Here is a 19,600-nt window from a genome sequence, read left to right on the forward strand (position 1 = left end):
TGTGAAGGAGCACATGCAACCTATAGCACCACATTTCTTTAGCACAGTAATGGTCTTAATGCCATTGGCATTAATAATGCACCCTTATCCTGCACAGTCACTGAATCCTATTTTGGAAAACCTTGATCATGATCATATTTTTTAGCAGCACTGATGAATACAGAGTCAAGAAATTCAAATGTTACATTAAAACATGGGTGAATTACATGTTGGAAAGACCATAAAACACACACACACACACACACACACACACACACACACACACACAATCGAAAATACGACGTCAGTTTTGAAGGTGGTTGTTTTGCAGGTGCGGCACAGGTCATTGTCTGTGTCTGTAGCGTTGTAACTCTTGCAATAAGAGCCAGAGTAACAAAGACAGTAGCATGCTGAGCAAGACAAAGAGACAAACATACACCCCGACACTCCACCCCCAGCCTGCAGCTAGAGGAGGCACACCGCACACCTCTACAGAGCGCAACGGGACATGCATGAAGGTGTCTGCTAGTGTAAATACAAGTTAACAGTGGAGAGTAAATTCCTTCAAGTCGTCTAGGTGGGTGGATCTGCTGGTGATGTAATTGTGAAAGTTCACTGTCTTGAGGTATCTCCCGATTCTGTTCTCCACAAGTGAATGTTTGGTTTTCAGCTCTTATCTTCTTGTAACCACATTCATCCCGTGAAGCCCGTGCATGGGCAAATTCTGTTTTCACCAGGGGTTCAGAAATTGCTTCAGCAGGCAAGAAAAACTGACATCACAGTCAAACACGTAAAGGAGCAAAAGCAAAGTTCCTGATTATTGCAACAATTCTGCTATAACCTTCAGAGTGCAGCTTAATATCCCAGCAACACCTTGTCTAATTGCTGCTCTTCTTTAGAAAAGCAAAAAGATGAAATGCTGAATCTTAGAGTTCTCTTCTCACCTCTTGTCTTCCACTGTTTTCTGTGGACTGCAGCCCATATACTTGTACGACTTGATGAAACCACAAATATACCATTACACACAAACCACTGGCTACAGACCTCCCTTCCCTATCACCTCTGCACACACCCCTCCCGATCATTTGATGAGGCTTTCTCACACTGAACTCAGCCTGCAGGTATGTCTGATCAATACTCCTTGGAGTCTTCTGTCTTCACCTCTGATTACAAAATATTCCCCAGTCCCACCTTGCATAAATAAAGCATGAATCCTGCAACTGTCTGCAATCATGTAGTCCTTGTGTTTTACTCTTTGAAAAACCAATAAAAGATGCCTCTTAACTCACAGCGTCACAGCATTAATTCAATTTTTATAGGTTAAAGTAAAATAATTTCCACATTATACACTTAAACGTATTTCTGTTTACCATCATCATTATCAAATTACCATTGTTTTATCAAATGTCGTCAAACGTTAATAAGTCTAATTCTACGAGTTTATTTATACAGCCCCAAACCACAGGTACAGTCTCAAAAGGCTTCCTCACACCGACATTGTGAAATAATAAATGAAAAATACACACCACAACATTACACCCTCAGAAATGGAAAAAAAAAAAAAACTTTCACAAAAACCTCAAATAAAACTGAAGAAATCTTGCAAAGGCCTCAGAGAGGGATCAACCTGCCCACCTTCTGCAATGCCGTTGTCATAGGACTGGACCCTGTCAGCCAATCAGCATGGAAAGGTGGTTGGTCCTGCCTTGATCCATGACCAACTGGTTCTCATCACGTTATGTCTATGTGATTGGAAATCACAGCCCTGTTTATGCAGCATGTGCTTATCAGTCATTATCATGCCCCTTCGAGGATGACTGGCTCAAAAGATTAACCACATCCACTTTCAGAAGTCATTAAGTCAGGGGGTGTGGTCCTGTTTTCTCTGTTGTTTACTTGTGGGCCTGAAAATCCCTTTAAGACTGCAAACTGTGATTTGGGGCTCAAAATAAACTTGAACTTGAACTTGAATTAGATAGTAAACACAAGAAGAAGGTATGTGTAAAATGTCTGGATCTAGCATAGAGCATCAGCACCTCCTCTGTCACTGTTTTCACTGCCATCGTCAAGGTCATCAATATGAATGACACCTGATGCAGGGACGTCAACAAGACCAACCGCTACCACCGAGGGCAAGGATGTCGATATTTTCCCCAGCTGTTGACGCAACCTGAAGGCATCAGCGATAAGAGCTGTATCCATACACACACAGCAGGCACACTCAGTTCCTTTCTCCAACTTAAACACGCATGAACATGAATGGACAGGTAAACACCGACTGGTTAAACAGGACCCACAAATTATGATCCAATCAGAAGAAACCTAAACTAGTACTAACTACATTTGTGTTTTTTCTAAGAAGAGAATGAACCACTCCCAAACTGAGACTAAACAAATCATAGTGACAATAAATGTCTCTAAGCCTGAATTTAAAGATATCAGTAGAGTGTCCCTCTCTAAACAGAACAGGGAAACTGTTTGACAGCATAGTAAGAAAAAAGGTCTTCTTCCTTTAAGTGCAGAGATTAATAAGTAGCAAGTATCTTGCATTCAGAAGGTGTGTAGTGGCAAATATGGTGCAAATAGATTTGATAAATACGATGATGCAAGCATATGTAATGTTTTATATGTTATTAGAAGCACCTTTATGTCACACCTGTGTTGAACTGTGAACCAGGAGGGAGGACAGGATAGGTGTGATGCGGAATTTTATTGGTTTGTTTGATTGTTTTTTTGCTTCACTGTCACTGGCTAAAATATACATCAGGATGTTCCTGTACTCAGGTTTACATGACATTAAGGTTTTGGCATTGGCTGTAAAACAGATTTTGTAATTTTGCTCCCGTTTGCAGATTATTAAGTATTCAAGTATTCTTCAGTGCAGTTTACCCCTCCTTTGTCACTTGTGCAAAATTTATTGAGGTGGAAATGTGGGAAGAGAATCAGAGTTAAACCACATACACTGCACCAAATTTCAAAATGAAATTTCCAATTTTTGAAAAAGTGTACTCACCGCTGTCTGCGGTGCCCCGGGCATCAGGTATCTGAACCAATAAACGCCTCAGCAGGGAGATGAGCTCAGGAAGGATCCATATGAAATCACAACATTCGCCCAATTTCCCTGTGGGGATCAAAATGTTTCATCTCTCTGTCAGGAGGTAGAAGGGAGCTAGAAACACAAGGTGGTGAAGCCCAAAATAAATTATACCAAAGCCTCAGTTTGCAAGAAGGCAAACTCACTTGGTAACCCTGACTTGAGCACAGAAATATACAAGAGGCTATTGATTTGCAAAACAGTGTTAAACAAGGTGAACGGGTTAATATTTTGTTCAGACCCAGAGATCAGCTCCCATAGCAGCTGATTTTGCTTTTCTACAATAGCTAAAATATGAATTCATGAAAACTGTAAAGACAAAGTAAATGTTGAAGCACTTGGATATGTTGTACTTTGACAGTTTTGCATTTTCTTTTCTAATGGATAAGAAATCTGAAATCGATCAGAACAACAATGTAAAGCCCAGGGAAGTTACAGCCACTGATGGAATTAATCAAGAAACCTGTTTCAGCTCTGCTTTTTTCTTACATTTTTTTTTTTAGGGGGGTAGGAGGTGGGGGGGTTGGGGGGTGGGGTGGGGGGCATGTATGTATGAATAAAGTAATCTATTTTGAAATAAAATCAATTAACCTCTCTATTCTGATTTATCAGTCTGCTTAAAATAATAGCACTTCTTTTTTTCAGGATCCCCCTACAAAGAAAGTATAGCCTTGAAGTGGCGCTTCCTAAACCTTGTTGCCTTGTGATCCAAACAATTCTGGGACCGGGGTTCATGAGAAGAGGCTGACTTCCTCATGGCCAGTACTGATGATTACATGGGCTCACAACAAGCGGAAAACTTCCTTTTGTTATGATGCACCAGGGATCCACTCGAAACAACATAAAACCATCTTACAGTGAAACACTGATATAGAGGGTTTTAACCCTCGTGCTAGCTTCAGATTTACCAACTCCAGTATCTTAACCTCCTGAAAAGCATTATAATAAAAATTGTTACCCAAATTTATGTGTCTTGTTGACTATGTAAATAGCCCCTTACATAAAACATAACCTAAGTTCTTGTGGGAATCAGGTTTTTCTCCCCCAAATGTCACATTAACTATCACTAGTTGTGGTACTACTACAGGCATGCTGATGTTAGGTGAGGGCACTAAAGAAAATTTGAGACAAGTCAATTTTTTTTTTTTGATGATTATAAATGGCATGTTATAGTTCCTCAGTGTCATCCAAACCAGCTAAAGCAAATGTGTGTAAAGCCTAGTAACACCTACAGCTACAAAATGTGTCCAGGACATTGAAAATATATGTTAATTTTATTTTTACCCACTTGTCCCCACTAAATTAGGAAAAGCCAAGTTATATGAGGCAAAAAACAAAACAAAACAAAACAAAACAAAACAATAAATAAATAAATAAATAAATAAATAAATAAATAAAACAATGTTAATTGTGTATTTAGAGATGTTAAACACTGAATTGGGTCAAACTGACCCCTAAGATAAGGAGGGTTAAGCTTAGTTCTCACTATCTAAGACACCAAATTGGGACAGCAACATAACTGTGTGACTAACTGGGTAGCCTAATATCATATTGTACTGAATGACATACGTGTATGTGTGTGAGTGTGTGTGTGTGTCATATACACACACCTGTGTGCAAGTTCCTGCTTTGCCTAAATTAGCCGTTACGGGTAACAACTATACATGATGATTTATTGGCTGATCATTTGAATAATGTCCTGTATTGACTGGCAGGCTTCCTCTTGTGTAAACTTCTGCACCCAAGCAATGACTTCTATCCCAGTCTGAGATTGTCCTTTGACAGAATTAGCAGACTCTTGTTATCACCATCCACAGTGACAGTGACTTTTTGGATAACAACAACTTCCAACTGACCCAAAAGGAGGAAAGAGGCCTAGACCGTACCGTCCTCACTTTAGCTCCATAACAGCACAGTCATCTGCCATTTCTGCTGCACCCAGCTCACTCACTACTGCCATCTAGAATATGCAACCACTGAAGAAATCAGCAATTCCCATCCGATTAGGAAGGACAATATCCTATGACCACATTGCTTGGACTGTTGCATGAGCAGAGTCGGCAATTTTGGAAATCTGCATTTTTATTGTAACTATACAGCACTGTTTAGGGATCAGTATTTTTAACAGTGTCTGTGCTGGCTTGGCCACTGTCAGTAAAGCATCAGCAGTCAAGAAATTATGCCTATACTAAGATTTAAAATGAAGCAGAAAAATTTCCTCCCATTGAGAAAGCCTAAGATTTTCTTCTGCCTTTCAGGATGCCAGCAGCAAAATATAAACTTGAAACTCATGGTTGTTTTGAGGTAAGGAATAAAACCATAGTGCAGAGAAATCAAAGGCAACCAAAACAGCTCACACAGTGTGCAGGCCCATTAATGAAAACAAGCAATGTGCAAAAATACCTGCAAAAATTTCTGCAAAAAAAAAAAAGTAATCAAATTCACTGACCCTTTTCACATTGAACAAGTGCCAGTAAAAGTAAAATCTGGCACCCCAAAAAAGTGCCAGTCCATATTGTGGGAATATAATGTTGATTTTCTTTGATAGGTAGTTATCATAACGTCACATTGTGAGTGGAACATCTCCAGAAGGACCGTGTGATTTGGTAGCTCACATTCAACGGTGTGAGCAAACACACTCCTGTTTTTATTACAACGCTTTGTGGCGTTTTCTGCCATTTCAATGCATAAATGAACGTGCAAAAAGTATATGATAAATCGACACGATGAATCGTTTGATAGTTGTCCAGGAGCCTGCTAATTTTGCACATCATTGGCATTTTAGTCTGATCTGCCCCCCCTCTGTCTGCGGCCAGTGGTATGATCGACAGCATATCAACTGCGTGCACGCGCTCGCCGTGAATCAACTGACATCTACAGAGACCGAGCGACGGTTAAGGGGCAAGTCACCGTTGGACTGTGAAACGTAAAGAAAATTTTTGAAAAATGGAGTGGAGCGCAATGGAAATCAACCCCGAGGTTTGAAAATCACTGCGTTTTTCTAACTCTCGACTACTTTTCATTACATATCGCTGCAGAGGCGACGGACTCACTTTGTTTTCTCTGTTTTATGTCGTTTCAGATGCTCAACAAGGTGGGTGGCTAGCTAACGTTACACGCTGAGTCACGGCGACATATTTATGTAATTTTAACCGACAGGTAAGTAAGCACGGTTAAGAGTAACCTAACCTGGTTGCCATGGTGGTGAGACCGTTAACCGGATTTATGAACGTTGAAACACGACTTGGGCCCCCATCGCAACCACAGTGTGAGCACATCAATCACAGTGGTATTCTCGTTTTCAAGAAAAAAAAGTAGCCTAATAAATTGAACGAAGCAGGAGGAGATAGGAGAACCAACAGGCAGAAATGTGAGCAGCTGCTTGGAGCATCCCTCCCAGGCGCGGTGCCGGGCGTCTGTGATGAAGGGTGTGGTCTGCTCGGATGCATGGATGGATGGACCACCACAACGCAGCATCATTGAAAAGCTCACTTAGATTTTGGCCATTGTTTTATATCAGTTAGAATTAATGTGTTTTTTTTTCTGGCTATGTCTGTTTCAGATGATGAGCAAGTTAGGCGTGGGCGGAAGCTGGCGTTTTGTGGACGTGCTAGGGCTGGAGGGTGAGCCTCTATCCTCCGTACCGACCCCATGCTGTGCCCTGATGCTGCTCTTCCCTCTAACACAACAGGTAATGGGGACGACCTCATCCGGGAAAAGGGTGGGGTGGGGTGAGCATGTGATGGCTTGTCTGGTGGGGTGAGACTTGGAGGGAGGGAGGGAGGGAGTAGGAGCAGGGAGGAGGTGACGGCTTCCATAGGGTGAGACTGGGACTGATGGTAGGGAGAAACGAATAGACGATGTGTATTGATGTGAATTTATCATTGTGACAGGCTTATGATTGTGATCCTTTGAGCTGGACCACAACATCAAACTAGTTCAATCTAATTTAACTACAAATGTATTTTGGTGCTGTCATCAATTGTATGCCTCTTAATCCATGTCCACATTTCCGAGGCAAAATTGGCTGCACTATGTGTGGCCATTGGCAGGTGAGAACAATGAGCACATTCTGACAAAACCTCTGTATGTGTGTGTGTCTGTCTGTCTGTCTGCATGGCAGCATGAGTCTTTCAGACAGCAGCAGGCAGACAAGGTCTCAGGGGACTCAGAGGTTTACTTCCTGAAACAGACAGTGGTCAATTCCTGTGGTACCGTTGCCATGCTGCATGCAGTAGCCAACAATAAAGGCAAAATGGAGTTTGGTGAGTGCAGATCAAGTGGAAAGTTGTCACAGTTAAAGTGCAATAAGTATGATTTTTGCTGGCCTTTAGTGCATAAAGACCATAATTTATATGCATAGTTTAACAGGGTTGCTGATCAATACCAGTGACTCAGCTGTTACTTCCACAGGTGCAGGGCTATCAAAACTCAATTTCCGATCTGTACTGTCTCTGACACACAGGCTAATGGAGGATGGTGCAGTGAGGCAGCAGCTAGTGCTGCAAGACAGTTAATCAGGCTAAAGAAGCAAATACCAAACTGATTTTGCATTATGATTACATTTCATCCTCACCACATTCACCACATTGGTGTTGAGCTTGACTGTTTTTTGTCACTATTGCTATATTTGCAATGTTGTTATGCTTCTGGATTTTTGTTGGCAGTTTTTATTCCTCATATTTTCCTTTTAGTTTGGTTTAGTTTTTTTTTTTGTTTGTTTTGTTTTTTTTTAAGTATAATGATAGATCTAACACATTTTGTGAATGTTTGCAACATGCATTGTGTAATACAAGCAGTAAATCATAAACTTATGATAAAACATTAAATTTACCTTACATTTCAGTACATCCTTCCAAGGACCACTTGGGCATAAAACCGCAGTCTGCATTCACACATTAGCTCAAAATAATAACAATTGTATTTTTCATGACTTGCCCAACTGGTGCAATGTTGGCACTTCTGAGAGCAACAGGTGTTTATGGGGGCTGAACACATCAGTCAGTACTCCACTGGATAGCGCTGTCTCATTGCTAAGTTACAGTAGCATTAAGCAAAATCAATCAGAGATTCTCATTTCAGGTGATGACACTTACGTTTTCAGCACCTAGGTTTTTGTGTTTGGTTTAGTTTTGATCTAATAATATTAATAATATTGTTAATTGGGTATTTTACTGATATCTAGCATTAAATTGTGATTTTATTATGTTACAAAAAGGCCATAATAAGCTGTGCTAGAGATGTGTTTAGGTTCCCAAAAATGACTGAAGAGCATAGTTTACATAATGTCCCTTTGGTCAGGTATTCATGTAGAAGGCACTTCAGGAGAACTGTAGGATGTAGTTATTGTTGCTGCAGGGTGGGATTCAGAAAATGAAAGGGGAGCTGAGTTGAAGATGGTCTGCATCAATTTTCCCAGTTGTTTGTTTCAGATGTATGGTGTTTGGGTTGTTGAATATTACCTGTATCATTAATATTGACATTCTTTGTCTTGTTAGGTACTGATTCTGCCCTGAAGAAGTTTCTAGATGAGACTGCTGGCTTGTCCCCTGATGACCGTGCCAAACGCCTGGAGAACAACCAGGTAAGGCAAGATATACATAGTATTTAAGCTACCGTCATGCTCACATTTGCACCCTCAGCATTTCTCTGTTAAACACCATGAAGATGTAATTAGTATATGTTGTAAAAGTGTTATCCTGTAGATGTCAGTGAGGTAGATAAAGCTTTACAGAGAATTGATCAGCACAGAGAAATTAAATGTGATTAGGTATTGCTTAAACCCTGTCACCCATCAAAAAAACAAAACAAAATTTGTACATGACACCAATACACAAGAGATTTTTTATCTCTTGTACTATTAATGGCTCTTAATGATCAAGGTGCAGGATTTGCCTCTTGTTGCACATCCAAAGCTCAAATATCACCAATATTTCAGATTTGCCTGCATATTTTGAAATATCTTCCTGAAAGAGTCTTGTTGTATTAGTTTATCCAGATGATACTATTATGAATAATCATCTGGAATACTGTGTTGGAAATGTGAAACTGAAACCAAATCCTGAACTTCTAGAATTTTTCTCAGGGTTATGTAACCGACATGTTTTATTTTTTCCACTAGGTGGCAGCAGACACTTAGAAATAGTTATGTCACATAAAGAAAGAAGGTTGTAACTGTTAAATAAACTATGGAAATTACACCAGCACAAACTCTCAAACCTGTCTTTATGTTCTTTATTACACTGTCCACCTTTTATTTATTTATTTTTTTGTGCCAGGCAATCCGTGAAGCTCATGATGATGTGGCTGCACAGGGCCAGTGCAGGGTAAGTTACCCAAACACAAGATTTTCACTTTCTAATTGCTGACAGCCTAGAGGATTCAGAGTTTATGCATTTACTGAATCCAGTGTATGGTGTCAACATTTTACTTCCCACTTTGTTGTTTGTTTGGTTGTTTGTTTCTTCAAGAAAACCTCTCTATGTTGCTTATTCCATTCATACCTTCACATTCAATATCTCACTTTCTCAGCCGGAAGCAGATAAAGTCAACTTCCACTTTATTGCCTTTGTGAATGTAAATGGACAGCTTTATGAAATGGGTAAGTGTTTCTTCTCATGGTGTACATTGTTGGTGTGTTTTCACTTTTTGTGCAACTCTAAATATCTTATCCTTTTTTTGGTAGATGGGAGAATGGGTGGACCAGTGAAGCATGGAGCTACTAAAGATGAGTCCTTCATAACGGTAATGTTATAGACTATGGGTACATTTCAGTAACTTTAATTGACAATCCTTGAACTATGACCTGTGAACTTTGACTAATTATTCACCTAGATAAATAAAGGTGTCAAACTGGTATAGGGTTAGGGTTAGTTCCTGAGTGCCTTGGTGCAATCAGTAAATTTTAGCTGGTGCATAATCGCAGATATGTCTGAAATGGTTCATACAAAAATAGAACCTACCGAGAATGCTGGAAATTTGCCTGCAATTGGACATTGTCTGTCACACTTACTCAGTGACACATGAACGAGCACTGAAAACCACAAACCTGTGGTAATTGGGACAAAGTATTTGTCTTTCCTCAACTTGCTTCCTTATGGATTATCACATTAAACTGCCACAAGAGGGCTCTGCATATGAGAGCATGAAAACTACAGTACAATGGTGTGATGAATTGAATCTCATTCATTAGCCATTTCATAATTTCTAATCTGTTTCAAACTCATTTTTCTTTCTGTACATGTCCAGGATGCAGCAAGTGTCTGTCGTGGATTTATGGAGAGAGAGCAAGGCGAAGTCCGTTTCTCTGCAGTGGCACTTTGTCGCAGTTAAACATCTCAGTAGAATACAGAGTCAGATTACAAACCAAAATATCTTGGAGCACTCACATGACAAACACAAGCGACAGACACACCAGAATGACCTGGACACATACATCTGCAGACACTATGCACTATAAAGCACATTTTGTTCCACATGTTGTACACTCGCATCTCACCAACAAAGCATTCTTGAACATATGCACATGTGCACACACACCCATACACACACGGAAAAATGTTGGCTCCACGCCGATACAAGCTTGCCTTTTATGTGATGTCACTTAGCAATGAAAGCTTTCCTCTTTTCTTACTACTGTGTTCTCTGAACTTAAGTGAGGTCAGATCTCAACACTGCTTGTGTGCATGTGTTTGTTTGTTTGTCTTTGTGTGTATGTTATCTGTGGTGAACTCTCAGTCAGGAAAGACTGATGCGTAAGTGCCTTCAGTGGCAACAGACAAGGAAAGAGAAGGAAGGATGGGAAAGCAAACAAAAAGGCACAAAAAATGTACGGGGGGAAAAAATGTCCTGTTTCTTTAAATGCCAGTAGTTTCTGCGGTGGAGAGTTCCTGAGAAGTTGACATTCTTCAGAACAGCCCAAATGGATCCGTAGGAATAATTTAACCATTGTTCTGTCCAAATATGCACACAACCTTTTGAATAGTGCTCTTGGATTTCGTGCTGATTTTTCTCTGAAAAAGAGGTTGTCTTTGAAAGGTTTGACATTAGGTGTTAGTTGTCATTTGAGAGTACAGATAGATCTTGATAGTGGCGGTGTCACAATCCTTGTTCTTGTTTAGTTCACTTGTTTTTGTAAATTAATTTATACAGTAGTTTATTTGTTCACAACTTATTTGGAAAAGGGTTATCAGTAAACAATCTACAAATGCCTGAAATGTATAAACTGCCGAACAAGATGAGGTGCATCCAGATAAAGTTGTACTGTTTGTTGGGATGTTAGGATGTGCAGTGTGAGATGATAGCATATAGACTGTGTTCCAATTGTTTACCTTTCTGCAGCTTCCCAATACTTTGTTGCTGTAGTTGTATTGGTAATGCAGCTGTCTGAATTCAATAAAGCAACCCTCAAACTTGCACATGACTCACTGAGTTTCTGTGTGTACTTGGATGTGAAAAGGTGTTTGAGTCCTCTTGGGTGTTTGTCCACCTGCCTCCAAGCCAATAACCTAACTCCTGTTCTTGGAGGTCTTGCCTGATTTATGTGATGCCAAGTGTCCCAAGTTGGACATTTTCATGGTTTGCCTGCTGGGAAATGTTCAACCCTATATAAAACCTTCATGGGATGATGAAGTATTTTTTGTAATCTGTGACTAGTTACATTCAACCTCATCACTGTCTATCTCTTAAAATTAATTTTGATTTTGTAATGTGGATTTTATTACTTAGTTCATCAAGTAGGCATTTGGTGTTCTGTGATGTTCTAATGTCTCTAGTAATCTGGATCTTTATTTTACCACTCCCTGAGGTAAAGATTAAATTACCCAAAAGGTAAATTTGTGCTGTGGGTAGCACATTAGAACTTGCACAAAAGACACATGAAACAATTTGAGTAGTTTATCTTTTCATCCCTCACACCCCATGAGGTGGGTACAGTCTCCAGTGGGTGATGATCGTGACACAAAGTACTACCATTATCTATAAATAGACCTCTATAAAGCTTATTTTTGTACTTTAAAAGACTAAATCCTTATGTAACTTGGATCAGTTTGATGCCATGTACTATTAAATATCTAACATTTTTGCCAGCCTAAAGAGCTGGATAACATCTGAGTTAAATTAACCCTGCTCATATCCTACACCCTGTTGGTGTACCCTCACAGCTCAGTCCAGGGGCCACAGATGGGAGGCAGAGTGAGGAGGCCTCCTGTCTGATGGGCTCCGGGCTCAACTTGGCTGTAATCCAGCTGGGAAACAGAAAGAGGAAGAGGAGGAAGACAGAAGAGCCTGTTTGCTCAATCCGTCGCTGTGGACACAGACAATGGTCCCGACCTTTTCTGCTTAGGCCTATATTACTATGAGAAAATTGTGTCACCTTTATGAACTGACCGGAATAGCAGCAGTGAAATAACTCAAAAAGCATGCCAAAGTCCCTGCATCACACTTTGATGCCAGTTTATATCAGCAACCTTTCTGTTGACAAATGGAAGAAATACTAATAACTGACAAGGCATTATTTGGTCAGTGTCAGAGATGAATTTTAATTAGGCCTGGCCTACATGAACTGTATTTGAAATACATATTGCATTGCTTTTGTGTTTATAATTTATATTTAGTTGGGAGTTCAAAGAAAGGCACACAGCTACAGTTTGTATCAAGAGCCAGTCTAGTTTTTCCAAAATACTTACACCTTATCTAAAATAGATCAGGTATCTATCAAAATATGCAAGCTCAAATTCAGATTGCTTGTGCCTTACTTTGACTATGGGCTCTTGACACCAGAGGTTTGTAGTTTATTTCGACTGGCCTACATTTGATGAGTAAGCCTCATCTGTAATGTCTGACAAGTTTGACTGCATTTTCATGTGCAGCTGGGGTCAGGTGATACATTTTGGCACACAAATTAGTTTACCCGGAATCTCAGGCAGCGTTGATGTCACTTCAGGATTTTTTTTTTGCTCCCCATCACAATGATAATATTTGGATAACTGGACTCATGCATAAAGTGTATCTGTCCGTATCGCCATAGCCAAGTGCCCGTGAACAGGGAAATAACGGGACGCCTTTCTCTACAGCCGCTCTCTCTCTCTCTCTCTCTCTCTCTCTCTCTCTCTCTCTCTCTCTCTCCATATCTCTCTACCTCCCCCACATGAGAGATTCTTCTCTGCGCGCTCCCGCCTCCTAAATGCGCGGCACAGCGGCTGTGGATAGTGTCACAACCCTCGCGCTGTCCAGAGTAGAATCGGTATTTTTAGCGCCTGGTTCGTGTTGCAGTGTCGGGACTCGCGGGAGGCTCTCTCTCTCTCTCTCTCTCTCTCTCTCTCTCTCTCTCTCTCTCTCTCTCTCTCTCTCTCTCCCTCTCTCTCTCTCTCTTTGCATCTCTCTGCCACAGCCCGAGCAGCACCGGAGCGCTAACCTACGCACCGCAGCGCTGAGTAAAAACAGAAGAAGAAGAAGCGGAGACGGATAACGGAGAGCGGACAGCATCTGACGGGAGCTTCATCACACATCACGCACCACTTTATCCACGTCGGACAGGCTCTCCGGTCCTTGAAAACGCTCTGCCCGGAGTGTGTCGGCGATGGCCAGTCCCGCAGCAGATCGAGCAGCCCCGGACACCCCGCGGGACGAGCCGGAGCCAGCGGAACCGAGCCATCCCGAGCCCGCCTGTCAGGAGGCACAGAAATGGATCGAGGTGAGTCCACGGAGGCTGCATGGGCCCTGTGCCGCCGCTCAGGGGACAAGCGGTGGGCCGGGCAGCTCATTTGGCTGTCACGCTGTGTGAACCAGGGATATAAATACAGCATCGCTGCACCGTCACCTGTTGGGGGGACACTGCGGTGTCGCCGGCGTCGGGTTACTGCCCCTCTGGACAATGCGGGGCAACATGGGTCCTCTGCTGGGATGCGCGCCGTAAATTATGCGCTCTCACATGTGGGAAGTGTGTGGGTTTCATGAGAAGTTTTTTCAAACACATGTAGGCTGTGCATGCGGCTACGCTTTGCCCCCCCTCCCACAACAAAACACGCAGACGTGCGCCTCGAGGCCCACGGTGAGCGCTGATAAGAGAAAGTGCGAACAAATGGCGTCCTTTTGGTGGGATGTCGACAGTCGTCCGACGTGTTCGCGTGTCCATCTGTTTGGAGATGGAGAGCCTGTTTTCCTCTCGTCACGAGGAACGCCCCCTTTTTTCAGGCGCGCGGAGATCCCGGTTGCCATGGTTATGAAACAGGGCCAGAATTCACGCACGAGATGCTGCCAAGAGTTGATCGCATAGGCCGAGATGATTATTTGTGATTTGCTCTGTCCGTCACTGGTCATCTGGTCGGCTAATGCCGCTCAGTCGGTCTGCAGCTTCCCTACTGCGTGTGTGTGTGTCAGTGTGTGTGTGTGTGTGTGTGTGTGTGTGTGTGTGTGTGTGTGTGTGTGTGTGTGTGTGTGTGTGTGTGTGTGTGTGTGTGTGTGCGTAAGCCTGGTGAATCATGGTTTTTGCCAGCGGACCTTCGTTGTGACCTATTTTCTCACCACCACTTCACCATACACACTAACCAGAAACTCAGGTAATTTAATCAAGGTTGAGACAAGATAAAATAAATGCTTTCTTTTATCATTGTGGGGGGAAAATAGTTTAACTTCACGATGTAGCTGTGAATTTCCACACAGTTATTGCATTATGCCTCCTCTTTCTCCCGCCTGTCTCTGTTTGCATATAGAATAGGGAGCAGGGGGAGGTGATAGCGACTGAATTAGACTTTGTTTGATTTAGATAATAGCTTCACAACTCTGTTCTTTGGCCTCAGATAACTTTTTCACAAAGATAAAATGCATTCCAAAGCTTACAACCTCTCTTAGATTTAATGCGGCCAGACAGTTAAATTTGTCTGTTTAGATTGTGTGATGGGGTTTTAAATACATTTAAATACATTTCCACGATGGATTTATGAAATGTTACAACTGGTAGCCATTTGGTTTCAGTCAAAAATTAGTTATTTTTCTCCAAATGCTAAATGCCTTACTAAAGACATGATCTTGCCATACTATCTATCAACATCTGCTAATGTTAATGCTGCCGGAGACTGTTTTGTCCACGATTACTTTTAGAATTTCAAATGTCATAGATGCAGATCATTTGTCCCCCACTAACCCTCCCACTGTCATCCTCTCCTTTGATTTCAGAGCTGTGAGTGTCCCACATAAACAGACACATACATGTGTGTGTTGGGAGAGTTTCAGCTTAGACAAAGAAATAAATGATATTTTCATCAATATAATAAGCTACATGATAATATTACTTTCTGTGCAGCCTGATGACCTAATATGCTACTTTTGAGTTATTAATATTCTCAAAAGACTCTTGGCAACAAAATCACACAAGAAACTTTCAGCTGAGTTGTGTTGATGCATGTCTCCTCATGCTGAAATGTTATCTTTATCTTCTCTCACAAAACAGTACAATTGTCTATTTATCATGGTAGTAAGTAACAGCAAAAGTTTGGTTATTAACCAGATTGCCTATAATATTTGTCACACATCTGGCAGAAATGTGATTTCCGAATGTAACTGTGAAAACACCATACCGATTCTTATGTAAGAGTGCCTACTGTTTTATTATGCCTGCTCTCTCGCTCATTGACTTTATCCCTGTAAGTTCTCAGTACACACACACAAACACACTCTGTTCTACAGTAAAGCTGCCCCCCCCCAGAGCTTAATCTGTCTTGTTTCTTTTCTCATCTTTGTCTGTATTCCTTCCTTCTAATTCTCTAGTTATTTTCAGACTAGTCAGGCTGTCTCTATTTCTAGGGTTGTATTTATACACTCACACAGGTGGAGATGATTCAGGGTTAACCATGCCACCCTACGCTCCATGCAGCATTTTCAGTCCGGGTATGTGTGCTTGCTATTGCCAGCCATGTCTATGTGAGAATATGTAAAGCATACACCCCGTACTGGTCAGCTATGCATGATATTGCTCGCAGCCTCTTGGGAAACGCCCAGGTTGGGTGACATTGGTGTCCATGGGAACAAAACATGGGCAACCTATCAGGTGTCACTGTTTCCAGGGGGGCAGTAGAGCAGTAGGCTATATATCACCACATGACCCGACCAGGAAATCAGCCTGGCACAGACCAGGCCTTTCTCTCTGTATATAGAGGAGGCAAGATTGGATTAGAGTGTCTCAAGGCTGACACAGATCATTGAAGGTACTTTAAACCTGTTGGACAGGACGTTCTGCCGATGTCTAGTTTTAAATTTAAATTTTAACAGCTTTGGAAAACACAAAGTCACTCACCTCTGCTGTCACCACCTCTGTTTAGGGAAGAGTTAGGGTCTGACACAGGGAATAAGGGAAAAATGTGTGTGTGTGTTTGTGTGTGTGTGTGTGTGTGTGTGTGTGTGTGTGTGTGTGTGTGTGTGTGTGTGTGTGTGTGCCAGATGTCACAGCTGTCCTAGGGAGATTAACTGCAGTGGTCCCAGACAGCCAGCTGTGTGTGTGTATGACATGAGAGACACAGACAGAAAGAGATAGAGATAGATCCATGGATTTTACATGCATCAAAAGCTATATTTCAAAGAATGTGTAAAAATGCTAACACACACACAGTGTTTCCCAAAGATGCCTGTCATGCCTCAGTGATCTTTTAACCTTCTGTAAACCCAAGGAAGTCACAGATGAAGTTACACAGTATGACGTAATGTAGGATACGTCTTTTGTACTTGATAATTGTGCTAGCACACAAGCTGTTAATCCCATACAGGCTAATGTCATTTATGATGATAAATTATTCACAGTTGCTGACTGGTGCAGTGCTAAACTTTCAGTTGTATGAGACTGTGTTGTGTCAGCCTTGGTACCAAGCTGCAAAATACATGATGCCTCACTCATAAACTGATGCCAGCTACCAGCTTCTGAACAGGTGCAAAAGTGTGTGTTTGTGCTTTCTAACATCGAGTCACTCTGATTAATGACTTTGATCCAGATTAACCTCGACCTCAAACCATATAGCGTCATTCAGGATTATGGCTACCCCTTTCCATTTTCTCTCTTCCTCTCCCTGTTGCTTTTTCTCTGTCTCTCGGTATCTCTTCTTCTCCATGCCACACAGCTCTCAGTTGAGTCCGGTGTGTCTACAGTTCATTGGAGAAATATAACAAGCCTAATGAGCATGTTGCAGCGTTTCAAGTTTAAAGGAACACTTGACCCAAAATATTAAAAAACAAACAAACAAAAAGTTATTCTCTCAATTGTTGTAGTGCAATCATTTCTCCATGATTTGGCAAAGTTTCCAGTCTGCAGGAAATAGTTCCCAACAAAACTCTTCACCCATGAGATTTTTAGATTATGCCGGGATAACAGTGTCATTGTTTAGGGGAAAGCTGTGGGTGTTGAGGTGTTTGCATGTACATTTTTGATGGTTTGAGCTCCACAAAACAATATCCATCCAGCCATATGGTACTGGGGTGCCAGGAGAGAGGGAATATCGCGGCAGACTGGAAACCTCACCAAATCACAGAGGACCCATCTGGCTGGATAGACTGTACTTGGGCCGTGTGTGAAAATATCTTTTTTTATAATTTGGATGAACTGTTCCTTTAAAGAATTTTGACCAGCTTTTCTAAGTTTGTAGTCTTTCCATCATACTAGTCCTCAGAAACCCCTGTCAACACTTTCACACATGACAAGACATACATAATTCCAGGTTTTATATCACTGGAAGCCTAAAGACAGTTCAGCACACAGTTCAACCCAGGAGACTGTCCCATGCTAAAAAAAAAAAAAAAGAAAAGAAAAGAAACAAACAAACAAATGGAGTCAGCTGCAGCAGCACGTTCCCAACCTGGAATTATCATAGTATTATCATCAGCATTAGTCTGGGGCTGCAAAATCATGGCATTTTTCATTTAGTGCATGATAGGTATTATATCACATGACGTGCTTAGCATGGTGGGTGGCCCTAGTGGGAACCCTGCCACCAACCACAATCATGTTAAAACCATGATTTTTTCCCCCTTCTTTTTCTGTTTTTCTTCCCCCTCACTCTTTCCATCTTTCTCCATCTTTTCCCATCCTTCTCTCACATAAAGGAAGGGCACTCTGGCCTACTTCTGCCTCTAGTCTCCTCTGTATCCCCGCACCCACCTCAGGGTTTAAATGGTATCTGCTGCTGCCATTCACCCAGACCGAGCAGAGCAGTCCACCAGGAGGAGGGAGGAGGGGGGCGGGGTCAAATTACTGTCGCTGGCGCTGAAATATCCTCAAGCCCTTTGGCTTGGTCTTTATGTAGCACACATGAATGCTCACTTAACACACTCACTCTGTTACACACACACACGCACACACACACTCTCTCTCTCTCCCTCTCCCTCCTTCTCTCTTTCTCTCTCTCCTTTTCACCCACATGCACATTCACACGCAATTTATGAGTTTCTCCTTCCCCTTGCTGAACTTTTCAAGAACAGCATGGAGCAGCTGTGTATATAATTGTATATAATATTGATAACACAAAACACACTCCCAGTAAGATAAACACCAACAATAGTCCTGCTCCCCTGTCTAGTCTACAGTACTATCCTTCGTCATCATAGTAAATTATGCATGACCACGCTGTAAATGTTTTAGAGACCTGGTGTCCAACCTCTGATAACCATGCCTTGTGCCTGTGTGTGTGTTTGTGTGTGTGTGTGTGTGTGTGTGTGTGGCAGCAGAATGATAAAAGACAGCAGAAAGAAGGAGATGCCGATGGGAAACATCTGGTCAACACTTACATAACAGAAAACAATAGGCTGTTTTCATAGCTGTGATTGCCCTTTGTGTGTGTGTGTGTGTGTGTGTGTGTGTGTGTGTGTGTGCATACCTGCATCCATGTATGTAATTACAGTCATACAAGCATATCTATGTGTGTGCAAATGAGACAAATGTTGAGAAAATAATAGATTAAAAAGGCAAAAAATCTCCAGTGAAGAGAATAGCAAAGAAGGAAAGGACAGAATGAAAAAAGAAGAGGAGGAAAAGATGAAGCGAGGTGTGGATTATTTTGTATCGGCTGACTTGATGCTGTCAAACTGGGAGCCATCAGACTGTGACACGCCTAATGGCCACATTGGGGTGGAGTAAACTCTGTGCACATGCACAGGTGCATGCATGTGAGCGATAGAGAAGGAGTGTGTATGGGTGTGTTTGCGCAGTTAACTGTTAGGGTGCTAGCTGTAATCTGTGTTAATCTGGATTAGACGCCTAAACGGATGCCTGTCAAACCTCTCTTCTTTTCCATTCATCTGTAGCCGCTGGTTATACAACAGTTCCAGAAAACAAACTCTGTGTGGGTGGATGTGTTGGTATGTTTCCATCCTGAGCTGTTTTCTGATTGTGCCTTCCTCCGCAGAGTCGACCTCGGAGCGGAGTACATGTCTGAGGTTTGAGGATATTGTTTTGACTCTTGAAAGATACCGCCGCATGCATCTAAATCAGGGGCGAGCGTGTGGGCAGGTTTTGGGGAAAATGGAATTGGGACACAGAGCGGTGTGTCT

General features: G+C 41.9%; 2 protein-coding genes across 5 annotated transcripts in view; both read left to right on the forward strand.

The window, feature by feature from the left end:
• The first annotated feature begins 5,912 nt into the window (after positions 1–5,912).
• uchl1 (ubiquitin carboxyl-terminal esterase L1 (ubiquitin thiolesterase)) lies at positions 5,913–11,488 on the forward strand. The gene is made up of 9 exons (XM_030062164.1): positions 5,913–6,052; positions 6,156–6,167; positions 6,636–6,764; positions 7,197–7,338; positions 8,572–8,657; positions 9,352–9,399; positions 9,605–9,674; positions 9,759–9,817; positions 10,322–11,488. Exons 1-9 carry the CDS (start codon positions 6,020–6,022, stop codon positions 10,403–10,405), a joined length of 663 nt encoding a protein of 220 aa, XP_029918024.1. The 5' UTR covers positions 5,913–6,019; the 3' UTR covers positions 10,406–11,488.
• A 1,836-nt stretch (positions 11,489–13,324) lies between these two features.
• Positions 13,325–19,600, forward strand: part of LOC115360193 (LIM and calponin homology domains-containing protein 1-like) — a 28,157-nt gene continuing 21,881 nt past the window's right edge. For 2 of the 4 annotated variants that reach the window (XM_030052916.1, XM_030052925.1), the window contains exon 1: positions 13,325–13,766. In XM_030052916.1, coding sequence (XP_029908776.1) covers positions 13,653–13,766 — 114 coding nt within the window. In that variant the 5' untranslated portion in view covers positions 13,325–13,652. Of the gene's footprint in view, positions 13,767–19,308; positions 19,487–19,600 lie in introns of those variants that run through there. The other 2 variants (XM_030052934.1, XM_030052941.1) reach the window with 2 other exon arrangements.

Source organism: Myripristis murdjan, chromosome 1 (assembly GCF_902150065.1).
Source record: "Myripristis murdjan chromosome 1, fMyrMur1.1, whole genome shotgun sequence".
Lineage (NCBI taxonomy): Eukaryota > Metazoa > Chordata > Actinopteri > Holocentriformes > Holocentridae > Myripristis > Myripristis murdjan.